The sequence below is a fragment of the Entelurus aequoreus genome, linkage group LG14 (genome assembly GCF_033978785.1).
Source record: "Entelurus aequoreus isolate RoL-2023_Sb linkage group LG14, RoL_Eaeq_v1.1, whole genome shotgun sequence".
Classification (NCBI taxonomy): Eukaryota; Metazoa; Chordata; class Actinopteri; order Syngnathiformes; family Syngnathidae; genus Entelurus; species Entelurus aequoreus.
Window position 1 is genome coordinate 12,303,167 of NC_084744.1, and position 20,116 is coordinate 12,323,282.

General features: G+C 38.5%; 2 protein-coding genes across 10 annotated transcripts in view; one reads left to right on the plus strand and one right to left on the minus strand.

Annotated features, from left to right (window-relative positions):
• The window catches only part of srpx (sushi-repeat containing protein X-linked), a 50,021-nt gene extending 36,363 nt beyond the window's left edge, over window positions 1-13,658 (plus strand). For all 5 annotated transcript variants that reach the window (XM_062068935.1, XM_062068937.1, XM_062068936.1 and 2 more), the window contains 6 exons: window positions 75-201; window positions 305-426; window positions 4,393-4,572; window positions 6,326-6,459; window positions 8,899-9,020; window positions 13,151-13,658. In XM_062068935.1, the coding sequence (XP_061924919.1) occupies window positions 75-201; window positions 305-426; window positions 4,393-4,572; window positions 6,326-6,459; window positions 8,899-9,020; window positions 13,151-13,334 (869 nt within the window). In that variant the 3' untranslated portion in view covers window positions 13,335-13,658. The remainder of the gene's footprint in view (window positions 1-74; window positions 202-304; window positions 427-4,392; window positions 4,573-6,325; window positions 6,460-8,898; window positions 9,021-13,150) is intronic.
• Window positions 13,659-16,014: 2,356 nt separating this feature from the next.
• sytl5 (synaptotagmin-like 5) overlaps window positions 16,015-20,116 on the minus strand; it is a 122,421-nt gene continuing 118,319 nt past the window's right edge. For all 5 annotated transcript variants that reach the window (XM_062068944.1, XM_062068943.1, XM_062068945.1 and 2 more), the window contains one exon: window positions 16,015-17,092. In XM_062068944.1, coding sequence (XP_061924928.1) covers window positions 16,950-17,092 — 143 coding nt within the window. In that variant the 3' untranslated portion in view covers window positions 16,015-16,949. The remainder of the gene's footprint in view (window positions 17,093-20,116) is intronic.

Here is a 20,116-nt window from a genome sequence, read left to right on the forward strand (position 1 = left end):
GCGGTACTATACCGTACAACCCTAGTTCCTAATAACGATATCTTTCTCTTTGTTGTCCTTCCCATTCCCTCCAGATGTTGATTCTCCAAAAATCAAGTGTCCTCATGTGAAGGACAAGTGGGCCGAACCAGGCAAGCTCACAGCCAGGGTGAGGTGGGACACTCCAGAGGGTGTGGACACGGCCGATGGCATCCTAACAGAGTAAACAGTGGTTGTGTTTAGTGTTACACAATGCCATCACACACACAGACAGATCAAACCTATTAAGTCTGTTTTTTTGGGTTTTGTTTTTTGTTTTTTGCAGCGTGATACTGAAAGGGAAACCACCAAAGTCGGATTTCCCTGAGGGTCTTCACAAGATGTCCTACACTGTGTTGGACCGTGCGGGAAACATCGGGTCCTGTCGCTTCACTGTCCGAGTGAGAGGTGGGATTAAAAATGGATTTAAAATATTTTAATCAATTCAGATACCGTACTGTATATTTAACAACAGATGACCACAACCTAGCTTTGTTTGAATGGAGATCTGTTTCCTAATAGTAGTACAATTTAAATGTTGTCAGTCATGTAAATAAAACAACAAAAATATTTTTGTCAAAGTAGCTGTAATTGTGATAAAATAAATCCCTGCACTAGAAATACATGCATTCTGAAACACAAGAAGCAAATGACAACATGTTTCAATACAAATTGAAGGTGTGAATGAATGATGGGTTCTCACTTCTCTGTGCTATATGAAATCTAATCCATTATTATTTATTATTATTATTATTAAATTGTGTTAATGCTGTGGTAAAACAAGCGTATTCCCTTTGTTGTTTGGCTAAAAGAAAGCTATGAAAATAAACATTTTTATTTTGTAAAAGTAGCCCTAAAAAAAAAAGGGTTGAAGACCCCTGGTATCAGTGGCGTGCCATCACTAGAGGCAGAAAGAAAAAAAAAGTAAAAAGAAAAAAAAAATTATTAAATTGTTATATGTATCCAGTGATAATACTAAAGTTATTTTCCATTTAACTTCACCAGTTTTAGATTATTTTTATTTTTATTTTCACATTTGCCGTTCAAATACTGAGAAGAGACGGTGCGGTGATCATCAGCCAGTTGAGGCACGTCACTGCGTTGTGCCTCACCATGGATTGTGCACAATGACTCGGCTAACTGCTGGCCTGCTGTGCAGTGAGACCGTATTGCTATGGGTGAGGGCGGACCTACGTCATTTCCGCCTACCAATCCCCTAGCAACTGGGAATTCGTTGAAAACAAACCAGCTCACAGCGAACACAGCATTGACAGAAAAAGCATTTAACGAGCGTTGTGGCTTGGAAGTCGGCGTTAAATCCTTCATTTACGCATTTTTACTTATTCGCATATCGTGTGAAAAAACGAAAATGTATTATTTGCGTCAGACTCGTCTCAGTGAACTTTAAAGCTTCTCAGGCTTAGCTTAGCTTGCTAGTTAGCTTAGCCTGCGCGCTACTAAGAAAGAGACGCGGAAGTTATCAACAACAAGATCAAGTGTTAGTGTATAAAATATTGAGAGATTTGAGGGCTACATGTATTGTTTAAGTACAACTGTTCTTCGCCAGGTGTTCTTTGGCCGCCCTGGCTTACGTTTTCCCGGTGGTGTCCATCTTAACGCTGCCTTTGGTATCCTCTCGTTGTCCGGTTTTCGAAAATAGCTAGCTAGGCTATAGACTATATAGTATACCGCATGTTATTTTTGTACAACAACAACTTCAGCTGTCGAACGTTATAAGGTACAAATTCAACAAGTACAACATTAGCACGGACGTATAGCCAAGTTGTGGTTAAGAAGGTGGATTTTTGTTCCTTATATTTACCAGAAACGAAGTGATCCGAACACACGACCCGCCGGGACTTTGGGGGACTCCAGTGAGAACCGTCCTCGTTTTCCCAGTGTAAAGCTGCGAGCCATTTGTCTCGTCTCTGTGGGCTTTTATCACGCTTTGGCAGAACAAAATACAACCTTTGTTTTCCCTGTTTCCAGTTGTGGTTAGCACAACCAAAAACAACACCGTTTTTCGGCATTTTGGAGGCAGAATGACGGGTTTAACCAGCGTAGGTCGACAGGTTAAAGAGTGATGGCAACGGTTTGTTTTCAATGCCAGTCTGGTTGCTATGGCTCGAAGAACCCGTATGTAGCTCAGTTGCCCGGATGTCGGCCCTCACCCATATGAATTATATTATACATTTCCATAGTTTAGTTAGCTGAGGTATATAATGTACAGTGTATTTTGTCAACATCTGTATGTGTGTAACGTATTTCTTGTGCTGAGCGATCATAAAAGTGGAGGCTCGTCTCATAACCCCGCCTCCTGGTGCCAGGCAACTCCGCCGCAGAATGCACTGCCCGACGGGAGCGCCGCGGCCAAACCAACCAAAGCCCACACCCAAACCCTCCACGTGCAAGACCGAATCCACCCAAAAAAAGTCACTTAACAAGAAGCCAAAAAGTGCAAAAACAACAATGCTCGCGCTGCAAGAGCCGCGAACGACCGCAGGGACACAACATTAGGTACACCTGCAATGCAGGTTCATATGTTTGTAAATCTGACTGTGATGATGCAGTCGTGCCTCGCCAGACATTAACCTCACCGCACGCCACTGCCTGGTATAGATGTGTATGTAAATAATACAAAGTGCTGTTGTTTAAATATTAATATAGTACTTTGCTCACCATGTTGTTGCAAAGTCGGATTAAAAAAAAATCGACATTAGGGAAAATATTGCTTGCACAAATCTCCATCGACTAAAGTGGGATCACCAAAATAATAAAACATTTTTTAAATGTATTTAAATACTCATTCTAATTATGATTCATTATTAGAACCTTTATTTAACCAGATAAGAATGATGATTCATTATTATATCATGTTCTGGGGCGGCATGGCGTAGTGGGTAGAGTGCCCGTGTCAGAAACCTGAGGGTTGCAGGTTCGCTCCCCGCCTCTTACCATGCCGTTGTGTCCTTGGGCAGGACACTTCACCCTTGCCCCCGGTGCCGCTCACACCGGTGAATGAATGTTGAATGAATGATAGGTGGTGGTCGGAGGGGCCGTAGGCGCAAATTGTCAGCCACGCTTCCGTCAGTCTACCCCAGGGCAGCTGTGGCTACGAAAGTAGCTTACCACCACCAGGTGTGAATGAATGATGTTTTTTTAACATGTAAAGCGACTTTGGGTACTTAGAAAAAGCGTTATATAAATCCCAGATATTATTATTCTCAGATTGCATTATTAATTGAATGTGTTTGATTTCATTTGATTATTTTTCTAAATATACCGTAATTTCCGGACTATAAGCCGCACCTGACTATAAGCCGCACCAGCTAAATTTAGGGGAAGATACAGATTGCTCCATATATAAGCCGCACCCGACTATAAGCCGCAGGGTTTTGATGTGTAATTACCGTAGTATATAGGGGTTCCTGCTACCACGGAGGGGATTGTCGGGACAGAGATGACTGTTTGGGAACGCAAAGCGTCCCATTTATTAACAATAAATCTTTCAATCATTCAATCAAACTTTCACATCTTTGACATGGCGAACAGCATTCGTGCAGAGTACAAATAATACAACGGTGCAAAGTAATACAAAGTGCTCGCCTGTACGTTATCAAAATAACCAGCCTAAGTCAGTCTTTAATCATTGTGTCATCGTCTTCCTCCTGCGTACTAAAACCACCGAAATCCTGTTCGTCGGTGTCGGAGAAGAACAGGTCGTAAATAAGCCGCACCCTTGTATAAGCCGCAGGGACCAGAACGAGGGGAAAAAGTAGCGGCTTATAGTCCGGAAATTACGGTAAATGTATTATTAGTGTTGAACCCCCAAAAAACCTGGCGTTGTTAGCGTGACTCCAGGATGCAGAGACAGGAGACAGAGAATAATGACTCAAAAAGTCCAGATAAAAACCAGGAAGTGCACAAAGTCCTGGAGTAGCAACATGATAAACATAAGTCTGTGTTGTGGTATGTTGTGACGATACAGTAACCGTACGTCCAATGCCTTCTACCCCTATACAATATCCTACCCTAATACCCTACTGTGCAATATTACCCTTCGAGTGCAATACATCCGACACTGATTGTTATTTTTTACTCCGGTACTCTTGTCTTGTACTGTATATTGTATAGTATTTTGTATTTTGTATTACTAGTGTTTTGTATATTGTACAGGATTGCTTATTATTTTTATTGGATAGTAGTCTGTTTATTTCAATTGTTAGTTGTTTTTATTCTTTATTACCTCTTGTGTAATTTATTTTTACCCCATATTTGTTCCCACTACCACACCTTAAGTTGGAGTCCTTAATCTCGTTATATGCAAATATAATGACAATAAAGTCCATTCTATTCTATTCTATTCTTGCCTAGTGCGACGCTGCAGTCCACTGTCCCCCCCCGACAACGGCTACATGAAGTGCGACAGCGACGGAGACAACTACGGCGCCACCTGCGAATTCACCTGCACGGGCGGCACCGATATACAGGGCAGCGCTGCCAGGGTGTGCCAGTATGGACTCACCTGGTCCGGAATCGACACCACCTGTGCGCGTACGTATACAACACACCAGTCATGTGACCTGTGCCGCTCGCTTGGTCTTCCTTTCAATCAGGGTACAGAAACATTTTGTTCCTTTAGAAGATCAAGGCCATTTTACTTCATCTTCCTATGCAAAAACGCCACATTAAACCAGTATAAAAACAATTTTATCATATTTATTTTACATGCGCACATGTCGTCATGACGTGCACCAATTTTTTGACATTTTTTTGGAGTCATTCTATTGATGTCTATTATGAAAGCCGGCAGGTTTTATATACAATTATATACAATCTGAATATGACTCAGCTACACTTTTCTTACATATATGACTTAGAATAAAATAAGCACATTTTCTTGTTCTATTAGCAGATTATTTTTGATTCAAAGTAATATAGCTCATATTTTGGCACATTGTGATACCTTGGTACAGTAAAAAGGGCTTTTTTTTTTTGCCAACATTTTTTTTATAAATACATCTATCCAGTTCATGAAATGAGGAATTATAATGTGAATTAACTATTTACAAAATTTGTTCTCTATTTATGAATTAAAATCTCAAATACAATCTGAAGTAACTATTGAATCAATTCATTTATTGTACTGTAATATGTTTAATAATATTATTTTATGAGTAATAATAGAAAAGTAAAGGATTAAATGCAAAAATAAATTAATTGCTCATGAAACAATCTTAAACAAAAGTCTGTCATAATATAAATACATAACTAAATCAATGCCATCCAAATATTTCATAATTACATAAATTAATGAATAATCTGAAATTATTATATTAAACCAATAAATTTATTGTATTTGTTTGTATCATAACTGTTGTATAAAATTCACAATTATATGAATAAAAAGGCCATTAAATATTTGCAGAAATAAAAAACTCTGCGAGAGAAAAATGGTCATAAACTAAATTTCATAGTAAATGATATTGCTTTTAATTTTTGTTAATAATTAATCATCACACTATGTACCCCGCCTTACTTACGTCCATGTGCAGCTGAGATAGGCTCCAGCACCCACCGCGACCCTGAAAGGGACAAGCGGTAGAAAATGGATGGATGGACAATGTATTAATTTTAATATATGTATGTCAAGAACTGTATAAAATGTTTGTTATTATTTAAAATAAAATGTTTTTTTAAATAAAAAAATACATGTATTTACTACAAACAGATTATAATTCATAGTTTAATAATGAAAAAAGAGCAATTTAACATCAAATGTCTTATTCATTCTATTTGATACATGTATAGATCAAGATACAACCTCCTTTTCACCAGGTTTATGAAGGTTTGAGCTGTTTATTTATATTATTGATGTATAATAATTGTCATTCATCCTTAATAATAATTGTATATGATGTATACTACTTATATTTTGTCCCATATGTTCATATCTAATAATATTCTTTTCTGTAATAATATTAAATGTAATATAAATTCATTATGCTAAGTCATGTGATGTTAGAATGTAATTAATGTCATTCTTCATTCCACTGACTAAAGGAACAAAGCGAGTTTATTTGATATAATTTGTGTGATCTGACCCGAAATGTCGTTGTTTTTTTTTTGGCGCAAGCAGACTGAGAATGACGAACATAAGCGTAGAAATGTAGGAAATATTTCCCTTCCATTATTCATGCTGCTTATTCATTCGCGTTTTGCCTGAGGCGTGTTCATATTTACAGCGGGAAGCGGTTCTGAATGTATTCCTCCAGCGTTCAGTCGTGCATGTTTGTCCTGGTCACAGCCATGAACATTAACGTGGGGGTGCGGAGGGCGTCCGCCCTGCTGGACCAGTTCTACGAGAAGCGACGACTGCTCATTATCTCCGCCCCGACGGCTGCCAATCATAATTACCGCTTCCAGATGACCAATCTACAGGTGAGCAAATATTTCATCTTGTTTTAGTGTTTTAGTGGCAGGGGAGGGTATTGTGTGTGTGTGTGTGTGTGTGTGTGTGTGTGTTCTTGTATTTTTACCCTACTTGAGACATCAACAAGGAAACGTACCATCCATATGAGGACCGGTGAACAAGTTAGGACATAAATCATGGTCCCAATACGGAAAAGCATTGCATCTAATAGAGAATGTTTCATTAGCACCCCTGGTGGTGAAATCTATCAAAATTAGGGTGGTCCCGAAAAACAGGGATTTTTCAAATTGACTGTGTGTCGGTTTTAAAAGTGCTCCCCCTCTGGTCAACATATGAAATAACAAGTGTGTGTAAAAATTTGAAGTGCTCCCCCTCTGGCCAACATATGTAATAACAAGTGTGTGTAAGCAATTGAAATGTGCTCTACTGTAATAACTTTAAGTAAATAATGAAGATTACAAACCAATTACAAACAAAAAAATCAACAACATTTTTCCATGATTTCGGTCCCAACAAGGAAAAGCATTGCATCTAATAGAGAATGTCTCATTTGCACCCCTGGTGGTGAAATCTATCAAAATTAGGGTGGTCCCAAAAAGCAGGGATTTTTCAAATTGACTGTGTGTCGCTTTTAAAAGTGCTCCCCCTCTGGCCAACATATGTAATAACAAGTGTGTGTAAGAAATGTGGCCCCCTATGGCCAAAATTGATAAAAAATAAATAAATAAATATGCATATAGACACATACTGTAATAACTTGAAGTAAATAGTGAAGATTAAAAAACAATTAAGAACAAAAAATAAAAATAAATTAACTAAAAGCAGTCTTTTTCTCACAATGTGTCAACTTTTTTCTATAAAATTGGGAACAATTTCTCATATTCTTTATGTTTCTGTAATATTGCAATATTTTCTCGTAAAATTATTACTTTTTTTATTAAAAATTATTAATTTTTAAAGCAAAATGGTGACATTTGTCAGAAAAAAATTCAGTCTTTTGCCACAATATTGCCAATTTTCGTGTTCTTGTAAAATAGTGACCTTTTTTGAGTAAAATTATGACATAATTTTGCCAAGTAAAATTCCCATTATTATTATAATATTGCCAACATTTTAAAGTTTTCTTATACAATTGGCTTTTGTCGATTAAAATTAGGACTCTTTTCATAAAATTGCCAAAATGTTAAGCTTTTCTTGTAAAATTGCGACTGTAATTGAGTAAAATTCAAACTTTTATCAAAGCATTCACAAATGTTCGATTTTTCTTGTAAAATTTTGAGTAAAATGACGACTTTTATTATAGTACTGCCCACATTCTAAGTTTTTCTTGTGAAATTGTGACCTTTTTCTTGTGAAATTCCAACTCATTTTTTACAACAAGCTTTTTTATATTTGCACAGTATGTATATGTTATTAATGTTGTAAATACACATCTTTATATATCTAGAAAGGGTGGTCCTAAAGAGGTAGGCCTTTTTCGGAGGTCTCAAGAAGGTGACAAATACAAATACAAACACAAAAATGTGTGTGTGTGTCTGTGTGTGTCTGTGTGTCAAGGGGGGATGAAAATGTGACAACTCCTTCAGTACAACATTCTGTGAGCTACAAGCCCCAACCAGACCCCGTAGGTGGGGGTCACTCTCTGGGTGCCGTGGACCACTAATGACGTCATTGTGGGAATGTCAAACAAAGACTTTTCTATCATCAGTTTGTGATTATTCTTCCAAATGCGCAAAAGTTTGCCACAGCCCAAAAGTTTTCACTCGATCTGAACCGTTTGAGTATCAAAACGTTCGGCTCTAACGGGATTTGTGTGCTCACCCAAAAAAAATAAAATGTTCCAAAATATCCCAGAATTCCCGGTTTTCTGGTACATTTTTTCCCATTGAAAATTAATCTGCCATTTTTCGAACTTGCAAAATTCCCACATTTCTCACCCGATTGGAACGTTCCACCATCCACTCACCTTGGACAATCAAACTACCATTTTCCAAGTTCAGGAAAACTCCAGGAATACCCAGAATTCCCGGTTCTCCGAAGCCCTATTTTCACCTCTTGCTGGAAAGTTTTGACCCTCCACATTTTTCAACCGTTTTTGACCATTCCACTTTCAGAACATTCCTCTTAGTTGGGACAACAAAATGACCATTTTTCTTTTCGTACAAGTTCCCCCAATGTTTTTCTGACATTTCAGGAATTCCGAAATACCCATTCTCAATTCAAACTGTTGCTACGTCAACATTTTTCAACCAATTCCGAAAAATTCCTGCACCAACCCGGGAGTCCTCTCCGGTGGCTCTTTCAGGTGGAGCCTCAACCAGGCCCCACATTGGATGGCCCACCCGGCGCCCCCCTGGGTACCTTCCCCTTGGCCTGGCTTCCAGATTTGGCTTTTTATCATTTTTGTCTATTCAAGCTGTTCAACTTGTTCTTTCTGGTGACCACAGCACGCCCAGTGTGGACTGGACCTGCGTCATGTGACCGTCATTGAGCTGGTGGGGAATTACCCGGCTCAGATTGGCCGCATTCGACACAGACTTCTTCCCCCGATGCTGTCACTGCAGCTCAGGTAGACACACACACACACACACACACACACACACACACACACACACACACACACACACACACACACACACACACACACACACACACACACACACACACACACACACACACACGCATTCTTGTATTTGTCACCTTGTTGAGACCTCCGAAAAATGCCTACCTCTTTAGGACCACCCTTTCTAGATATATAAATATTTCGGGGTCGCGGGGGTGCTGGAGCAATGATACATACTATGCAAATATAAAAAAAGCTTGGGATTCACAAGTAAAAGGTCACAATTTCACAAGAAAAACTTAGAATTTTGGCAGTATTATAATAAAAGTCGTCATTTTACTCAACGCAAGTCAACTGAACATTTGTGCAATATAATGATAAAAGTTGGAATTCTACTCAACAGTCGCAATTTTACAAGAAAAGCTTAAAATGTTGGCAATTTTATGAAAAGAGTCGACAAAAGTCACAATTTTATAAGACAACTTAATAATAATAATCTGAATTTTTACTTTGCAAAATTACGACAAAAGTCAGAATTTTACTCAAAAAATGTCACTATTTGACAAGAACTACCAAAGAAATTGGCAATACTGTGAAAAGTCAGAATTTTACATGACAAATGTCACCATTTTACATTAAAAAGTAATAATTTTACGAGAAAATATTGCAATATTACAGAAACAGAAAGAATATGAGAAATTGTTCCCAATTTTATAAGAAAAAAGTCGACGCATTGTGAGAAAAAGACTGCTTTTAGTTCATTTATTTTTATTTTTTTGTTTGTAATTGGTTTTTAATCTTCATTATTTACTGCAAGTTATTACAGTATGTCTCTATATACATGTTTATTTATTTATTTGTATTAATTTTGGCCAAAGAGGGTGCATTGCAATTTTTTACACACACTTATTTCATATGTTGACCAGAGGGGGAGCACTTTTAAAACCGTCACACAGTCAATTTGAAAAATCCCTCCTTTTTGGGACCGCCCTAATTTTGATAGATGTCACCACCAGGGGTGTTAATGAGACATTCTCTATTAGATGCAATGGTTTTCTGTATTGGGACCATGATTTATGTCATCACTTCACCGGTCCTCATATCGAAGGTACTTTTCCTTGTTGATGTCTCAAAAAGGGTAGAAATACAAGAACAAACACACACACACACACACACACACACACACACACACACACACACACACACACACACACACACACACACACACACACACACACACACACACACACACAAGCGCGCACGCACACACATTCTGGTATTTGTTTCCTTCTTGAGACCTCCAAAAAATGCCTACCTCTTTAGGACCACCTTTTGTAGATATATAAAGATTTGTATTTACAACATTAATAATATATACATACTATGCCAATATAAAAAAAGCTTGTTGTGAAAAATGAGTTGGAATTTCACAAGAAAAAGGTCACAATTTCACAAGAAAAACTTGGAATTTTGGCAGGATTATAATAAAAATCGTAATTTTACTCAAAGAAAAACTGAACATTTGTGCAATATTATGATAAACGTTGGAATTTTACTCAACAAGTCGCAATTTTACAAGAAAAGCTTAAAATTTTGGCAATATTATGAAAAGAGTCGTAATTTTACTCGACAAAAGTCACAATTTTATTAGAAAACTTTATAATAATCTGGGGCCGTACTTATCAAGCTTCTTAGAGTGCCATTTTACACTTAAGTCCTGAGAATTTGCGAAATTTAGTCCTACTCTCAAACTTAAGAATAAAAGCTTTTTATCAACCTTCTTAAGTCTAAGAATCACTCCTACTCTCCACGATATTTAAGAGACCTTCAGAGGTGTCTTAAGTGGTTAGGAGTTGCCAGCAGGGGATGGCACTGAGGCGAGAGAGACGTGCGCGAACGTTCAGGGAACGGAACAATGTTGTTGTTTTTTTTTATGACGAGCAGCTGATCAAACGGTATCGTTTAGAGCAGGGGTGGGCAATTAATTTTTACCGGGGGCCGCATGAGCAACCCGAGCACTGCTGGAGGGCCACATCGACAATATTTCAATTAAATTTTGCTCAATATTATTTTAGATGTATACCGTAAGATAAATAATAATAATAATAATAATTAATTATAATAGTAATACTTCAACATAGTGTGTGTAACAGCATTCCATGACTAATATAAATAAATTAACATTAATAATAAATGACAGTAAAATAAGCACACGTATGACTGAGGAGTCATAGTGTAACTTTGTGTGGTGTTTGAGTTGTCCGACTTTTTGTGTGGCCATAAACGCACCAGTGGTTTAGTGCTATGCGTGTTGGTGACAGATGACAAGTTGGTTTTGGCCTGGTTTGTACGGCAGAAAATGACTAGTTTTTCGAGATATAATTGTTTTACTCATGTTTTTGGTGTGGTTATGTCCGAATATAAACAGTTTTGCTCAATAAAGTGATCGATATAATTCCTGTCCTGGAAGCATCTCGATAGACGTTACAATAATTGAACGGTGTTCAATTGAACGGTGTTGACGAACACCGTTAGGGCCACTTGTTGTCACTGTCACTCAAAGTTGCATTGCAAAATTACATAGAATAAATATGTTTATTTTGTTTAGAATTCAGATGGGATTTGATTTGGTGCGCGGCATATATTTGCTGCGCGCAGCGGACGCTTGAGCAGTGCGCAATTGCGCAGGCACGCACCTTAGAGGGAACGTTGCTTGGCAGTCCATGTCTTGTTGAAAACACGCCATTCGTCATCAACTTTTCTCTTTTTAGCGTCTCGGGTGTATGCATCACTTGTCGCTGCATGTGCACCTTCACTCGCAGGTTACACACGGACACACGCCCATAAATAATACTTTTCAAAATAAAAGCAGCACAGTTGTATTGCGCGCACGACAGATGTTTTTTCAACTTTATTTTGTAATTTGGGATTGCAGCTGTTCACATTCACTCACAATCACGCACATGCATACGTCCACACGGAAGTAATACAAATAACGATTTTCAAAACAAAAGCAGCACCGTTGTATTGCACACTCGACTAAGATACTTTTTTAAATTTATTTTGTAATTTATAATTGGCCTCACGCGGGCCGGACAGGGACGCACAAAGGGCCGGATGCGGCCCGCGGGCCGCAGAATGCCCAGGTCTGGTTTAGACAGAGCGGATATTATTTTTGTCACAGATTTAATACTTTTCGATTCCTTGTTGATTTCTGCATGTGTCTGCAGTGGGCTAGTATATATAGAGCCACCCACACCAGTTTCAAATTAGTTGCCTAATTGATGAATTGGAAAGAAAATGTTATGACAGTAGCGTATGTGTGTGGCCGTGAGGTGAGTGACGTCAGTGAGTGTGTGGGCGATAGAAGAGAGGGAGCGGTAGCGTGAGTGCCGGCGGGGACTAGTTTGTTTTGTATTATTTTGTAGTTTATTGTCAAAATATACACTCCCATTGTCCACTTAAATATTTCCAAGATATTTCTTTATTCTTAGACAACGGATTCCCTTCCGTGATTGGTCATTTCTATGGACACAGAAATGACGTCACCTAAAATTCCGTTTACGGCACATAGTAATGTCGTAATTCAGCTCTGAGTGTGACACCTGAATTTTTACTTGGCAAAATTATGACAGAATTGTCATGCCAGAATTTTACTCAAAAACTGTCACTATTTTATAAGAACAACAAAAAAATTGGCAATATTGTGATAACAGTCAGAATTTTATATGACAAATGTCACCATTTTGCATTAAAAAGTAAAAATTTTACATTTCAATGTCTTACACGCGCTTGTTATTACATATGTTGGCCAGAGGGGGAGCACTTCGAATTTTTACACACACTTGTTATTTCATATATTGACCAGACAGATAGCACTTTTAAAACCGACACAGTCAATTTGAAAAATCCCTGCTTTTTGAGACCACCCTAATTTTGATAGATTTCACCACCAGGGGTGCTAATGAGACATTCTCTATGATGCAATGGTTTTCCGTATTGGGACAATGATTTATGTCCTAACTTGTTCATATGGGAGGTACTTTTCCTTGTTGATGTCTCAAGAAGGGTAAAAATACAAGAACACACACACACACTTAGTGTACTTTGTAGTGACTGTCCTGTGCGTTGCCTAGGTTACTGCTCCAGATTCCTCAAAGGTCCTTCCAGATGGTCTTGGTAGACAAGCAGGGCACAGACAAACAACGATACCCCTTCCCCATCACGGCGGCCGAGCTCTTCACCACCATTGACACCTTTCCTCTGCGTAAAGACGAGATGGTTCTGCAGCAGGCGGCCGGACAGAACTGTCAATCATAACGGGCCCCTGTGGACTTGGCCCCTGGACTCGCAGCCATCTTCGGTAAGACAACACACCCTCGTGCAGGAACTCACACAGTCTTCAAAGTGTGTGTGTGTGTGTGTGTCAAGTCACATGTCACAACAATCATATTGATTCCTGTGTCTTGTCTTCTTCCTGTTTGTACTTTTTTTTAATGATTGTTTTTCAAAACAAAAGAATGTTTTGTACAAAAAAAAAGTATTTTTACTGTACGGAGTGTACAACTCTGCTATTTATGTTCCACGTCTGTAATAATAATATTAATAATAATGTATTCTCACACTTCTTGGACTACACCGTGTGTTTGTGCAACACATCTGTTTGCTATTAGAACAAAAACAGCACAACACTTGTTATATAGAGGATCTTTGACTGGCGTTTTTGCAGTAGCGACTTTAAAAAGCCGCACTTTCCTGTAATATAAGAAGATCTTTGACAGGCATTCTTTTACGGTACATCCTTAAAAATACGATCAGAGCACTCTGGTCTTTCAGAGGATCTTTGATTTGTTTTTGCAACAAAAAAAAACAGTACAGCTCCCCTTCATTTAGAGGATCTTTGACTAGCGTTTTCTTTTTAATACCAGCACACTCCTGTTACTTTGACTATTGTTTTTATCTTTTGAAGGAACATCTGCGTGCTCCTATTATATAGAAGATCTTTGACCAGCATTTATGCAGTAGATCCTTTAAAACAACAAGCTTTCCTTTAATATAGAAGATCTTTGATAAGTGATTTTTTTGCAGTTCATCCTTAAAAACAGCACAGCACTCCTGTAAACATTGGACACTACGAGCAGGTTGTTTTTTTAACAGAGTGCACCTCTCATTGGCTTCTCATTTTTGCAGTAGGTCCTTTTTTCAAAGAGTGCTCTTGTCACAGAGGATCTTTGACGAGTGTTTATTTTACATCAGAGTGCTCATGTTATGTAGAGGATCTTTGATCAGTGTTTTTTGTTTTGTTTTGTTTTTTAAAAAGGTCACTCCTGTCACTTAGAGGATATTTTAGTATTGTTTTTATTTTTATATATAGAGGATTTTTGACTAGTGTTTTTTTAACATTAGAGCGTTCTTGTCATGGAGGATCTTTGACAAGTGTTTATTTTACATCAGAGCGCTAATGCTATGCATAGGATCTTTGATTAGTGTTTTTTGTTTTGTTTTTTAAAACGGAGCCCTCCTGTCACTTAGAGGACCTTTTACTATTGTTTTTATTTTTATATATAGAGGATCTTTGACAAGTGTTTTTTAACATCAGAGCACTCATGTTGTATAGAGGATCTTTAATTTTTATTTTTTTTAAACACCAGAGCGCTCCACATACTGGAACTTTGACTATTGCTTTCATTTCATATATGGAGGATCTTTGACAAGTTTTTTTTTTTTAACATCAGAGCACTCATGTTATATAGAACATCTTTGATTAGTTTTTTTATTTAATTTTTTTTACATCAGAATGCTCCTGTCACATAGAAGATCTTTGACTAGGGTTTTTTCTTCTTCCGATATTCGAGCACTCTCGTCATATAGAGGGTCTTTGACTACTGTTGTTTTTATTTTATTTTTTCAACATCAGAACACTAATGTTGTATAGAGGATCTTTGATTAGGGTTTGTTGTTGTTTTTTTAAGAACGTCAGAGCGCTGCTGTCACTTCGAGGATCTTTTACTATTGTTTTTATTTCAAACAGAGGATCTTTGACAAGTGTTTTTTTTTTTTTAACATCAGAGCACTTATGTCATATAGAGGATCTTTGATTTTTTATAACAGCGCTCCTGTCACAGAGGATCTTGATGATCATTTCATATATAGAGGATCTTTGACTAGGTTGTTTTTAAACATCAGAGCGCTAATGTTTTTTAGAGGGTCTTTGATTAGTTTTTTTTTTTTGTTTGTTTACATCAGAACGTTCCTGTCACATAGATGATCTTTGACTCTTTTTTTTTTTAAACATTCGGGCGCTCTTGTCATATAGAGGATCCTTGACTAGTGTTTTTTATTTAATTTTTTCAACATCAGAATGCTTTTGTTATAGATAATTTTTCACTAGTGTTTTTTATTTATTTAACAGCCATCTCTTGTTATATAGAGGATCTTTGACTAGTGTTTTTATTCCATTTTTTTTCATTAGAGCTCTCTTGTCATAGAGAGGATTTTCGACTAAAGTTTTTTGTTAAACCTCAGTGTGCTCTTGTCACATAGAGAATGATCGACTACAGTTTTTGTTTTATAAACAGAGCGCTCTTGTTATATAGAGCATCTTTGACTAGTGTTTGTTTTTAACATTGGAGCACCATTGTCATATAGAGAATCTTTGACTAGTGTTTGAATTTTTTTGAAGGACAATCTTAAGAACATCAGAGTGCTCCTGTCATACAGAAGATCTGTAACCAGTATAATAGATTCTTAAAAACAACAAAGCAATCCTTTTATATAAAAAGATCTTTGATGAGCGGTTTTTTGCAGTACATCCTTAAAATCATCAAGAGTGCTTCTGTGCTACAGGATCTTAGACTAACCTTTTTGTAGTACAACTCTAAAAACAGCAGAGTGCTCCTGTCATTTAGAAGATCTTTGACCAACATATCCAAAACAATTTACTTGAACGGTCTCGTTTTAATTTTTTTTAGACCAAAACAAAAAACAATCAATAGGTGTAAATGTTTTCTGTTTTATTTCAAAATACTTCTGCCAGGAGATAAAATAGGTTGGACATGAGTCGAGCGGACACAGGTAAACACATGCTGTACATCAAAAGTTAGTATAGTCAGGTATTGCACAAACTTGTCATCTAAAACCATGTTTAATTATTATTATTATTTGTGTTTTACACACACACACACGATATTGGCAATTGTGTCTTAACTGGAGGCAGGTTTTTGCAGATGTAGTGAAATAATGACGTCATTATCAGTGCGCAACTTGTTCTTGTTACCTTTACCGCCGTGCTGCTGACTCAGCACACTGATGCAGTCTTACCTAATTCACATTGAAGCTGGATTCAAATGACTTTTTTCCCTAAATTTCCTATGCAAGCAGCAGGCGTGGAAAGCGAACGCACTAGTAAAGAATTATTTAACGGTTCATAAATCATGCTAGCTAGCGGTTGAGGTTGTGCGTGTAGGCACGGTGGTGCTTGGAGCTAAATGCTAACGTTAGCATGCTAACATGCTGATGACGGCAACACCGATGAGCGGATTCATTTTACAACTTTGGTACAAAACAAGCCTTTTATACTATCATTTTATTTTAGTTTGTTAATTGCTTTTGGGAATGGGAATTTAACATTGGGGACTGCTGTTAGCTCGCTAGCAAGCTAATGCTAAGATAAAATAAACACTCATTGTACTCGCAAGAATGTGCTTCACAGCAAAAAGAGCTCACGTGGGGACGAAAGGGGTCTCTGCCGCCATTTATCAGTGCTTTGTCTTACGTCTTGTTTTATAGGATAAAAAAGTGTGTTGGCTGTAGTTAGCTACATGCTAAAATGATTCAACATAATGTGCTTATTGGAAGGGGGTTGTTGGCAGTAATCAGAGGTTTAAAAGGCATGACTGGTTGTTTTCTGGAAAAGTGAGAAGATGATCTTCCGGATCATGAGGAGGTCTTCCTCATGGTGGACCTCAGCATCAGCGTACACTCCTGAGGGACTTCCGGGTTTTCAATCATGCGCTGCCACAGACGCTGCTCCTCTCCGTATGAGTCCATCCAGTCCACCTCGTTACCGTAACTCGTGCCTACCGTGACGAGGGGACAGAGACATGTCGATCAGGAAGTGAACTAGCTAGTTAGCATATGGACTGACAATAATACCTAATATAAAACCCTAACCTTATATTGAATCCATATCCCTTCCTTGAAACCCTCAACTTAATTTCAAATTCTACTTTTTGAACTGAGACTTGAAACCCTACCGTTATTGCAAAAACCTAACTAGAAACCCAAACCCTGGATTAAACCATATCTTTCATACCCTTACCCTTATTGAAAACTCTAGCCTTATTTTGAAACTCCAATTCTATCTTGAAAGGCTTATATAAAACACTAACTTCAAACTTGAGTCCGAAACAGTAAATTAAAACCCCAACTCCAAAGTGAAACCATGATACAAAACCCCAACCCTATTTTGAAAGACTAATATGAAACCCTAAACTTAAACTTGATTTGTCCCGTTATCCATCCATCCATTTTCTACCGCTTGTCCCTCTCTGGGTTGCGGGGGTGCTAAAGCCTATCCCAACTGCATTTGGGCGGAAGGCAGGGTACACCCTGGACAAGTCGCCACCTCATCACAGGGCCGACACAAATAGACAGACAACATTCACACACTAGGGCCAATTTAGTGTTGCCAATCAACCTATCCCCAGGTGGGAGGAAGCCGGAGTACCCGGAGGGAACCCACGCAGTCACGGGGAGAACATGCAAACTCTTACACTATATTATTTGTCCTGTTATATTAAAGGACAACGATAAATGGCAATGGAAACACGATGATGACTATGGAATCCATATGTGGCAAGATGCCTGGGGATCCACCTGCAGGCCAAGATGAAGTGTGTTCACAAGGCGGTAGAGTCCCAGTACACAGGAACTATGCCTGGTGAGACGCAGGAGCAGTGCTTCGAGCCTCCAGGTGATGCAAGCACCTGACGGACACAGGACATCAGAACATTGTCGGGTTAAGTGGCTCCAAGCTAGTAAGGAGAAGGGCTAGGACTGCTACAAAGCCTTAGCATCATCGTTTTGTAGGGGAACAACAAGCTGAAGCTCCATCAACCATCAACAGCCTGAGAGAGGAGTTCATGGTGACCCGGTCCAGGGACTGCTACAATATCGGGGGTCTAGTGACCGAAAGGTAGCCCAGGCGTGGATGGAAGTCAGAACAAGGCGGTAGTGGAGAGCTGCCAAGGCTGTGGACATCGTAGAGGCAAGGCTACGGCATAGGGTGTTGGTGGGCACAGTGGCACAGGTAAGAGCTGGCTAAGGCGGCGGCTGAACAACACGCTACGACAAGGCGCAGGAGACCGAGAGAAGGTCACTGAGTCTTCTGAGCCTGGACGAGATGGGAGCTGAACCCCATTGGGAACATTTCTTGATCCAGGCTGTCTACGACGTATTGTCAAGTCCATCCAACCTCTTAATCTGGGGGAAGGTAGAGACACCAGCTTGTCCACTCTGCCAATGAAGAGGAACCCTGGAGCACTTCCAAGCTGCTGCACAAAAACCCTAGACAAAGGGCGAAACCGCTGGCGACATTACCAGGTCCTGAAAGCCACAGCAGATTCCATCTGCAGGGGGATCAGCCACAGTAAGAGCCTTCGCCCAGTAAAGAATACCACCGCTTTCATCAGAGCTGGGGAGAATTCTACAGCAGCGGCCCTCGCGCTTGCTGGCAAGCACGCGATTGGGAGATGGCAGTTGATCTGGGGAAGCAGCTGAAGTTCCCTGAAGTGATCGCCAAGACAACTTCGGACATTGTTCTTACCTCAGTCGCCTAAAAGCATGGGATTCTCTTGGAGCTCACTGTGCCTGGGGAGGACCTTATAGAGGAGGCCAACAAAAGGAAAAGGGCAAAGTAAGCTGAGCTAGTGGAGGAGTGTCGGAGCAATGGTTGCCAACCCATCCAAGTGAAATGTCAGGGATTTGTGCACCAATCCTTCTGCAGGGCCTACAAAATGCTGAGTATTACAGGGGCCTGTCAGCGAAGGGCCATCAAGTTGGCCACTGAAGCAGCAGAAGTGTCGTCAAGGTGGCTGTGGATCAAGAGGGGAGAAGTGTGGCATGTATGGTAGTGCTACCCGGACACAAGCTGAGGATTGATCACCTGGGGTACAGAGTGTGATTGTTGAAAGACTCAACCCCCCCTGATCCCAGGATCACTGACGATGTGTCCAGGGGCACAAGACGGTGTATCTTAATCTATTATTTGTCCTGTTATATTATAATACTTATTCTGTTATATTTTAATATTTGTCCTGTTACATTATTTTGTTAGTTTTTTTTATATTTTAATATTTGTCACGTTATATTATTTATCTGGTTTTATCATATTATTTTTCCTGTTATGTTACATCATTTGTCCTGTTATATTTTATTATTTGTCCTGTTATATTATATGATTTGACCTGTTGTATTAGTTTATTTGTCTTGTTGTATCATATGATTTGTCCTGTTGTATCATATTATTTGTCCTGTTGTATTTTACTATTTGTCCTGTTGTATTTTACTACTTGTCCTGTAAATTATATTATTTGTCCTGTTGTAATATATTATTTGTCCTGTTATATTATAGTATTTGTCCTGTTATATTATAGTATTTGTCCTGTTATATAATATTATTTGTCATGTTATATTATAGTATTTGTCCTGTTATATTATAGTATTTGTCCTGTTATATTATAGTATTTGTCCTGTGGTATTTTATTATTTGTCCTGTTGTATTTTACTACTTGACCTGTAAATTATATTATTTGTCCTGTTGTAATATAGTATTTGTCCTGTTATATTATAGTATTTATTTGATAGTATTTATTTGTCCTGTTATAGTATTTGTCCTGTTATATAATATTATTTGTCCTGTTATATTATTTGTCCTGTTATATTATAGTATTTGTCCTGTTATATAATATTATTTGTCCTGTTATATTATAGTATTTGTCCTGTTATATTATATTATTTGTCCTGTTACTTCACATCTTCTGAGACCTTCCATGAACCAGGAGGGCATGAAAAAAGCTGGTCTTAGGTGACCACAATGAGGT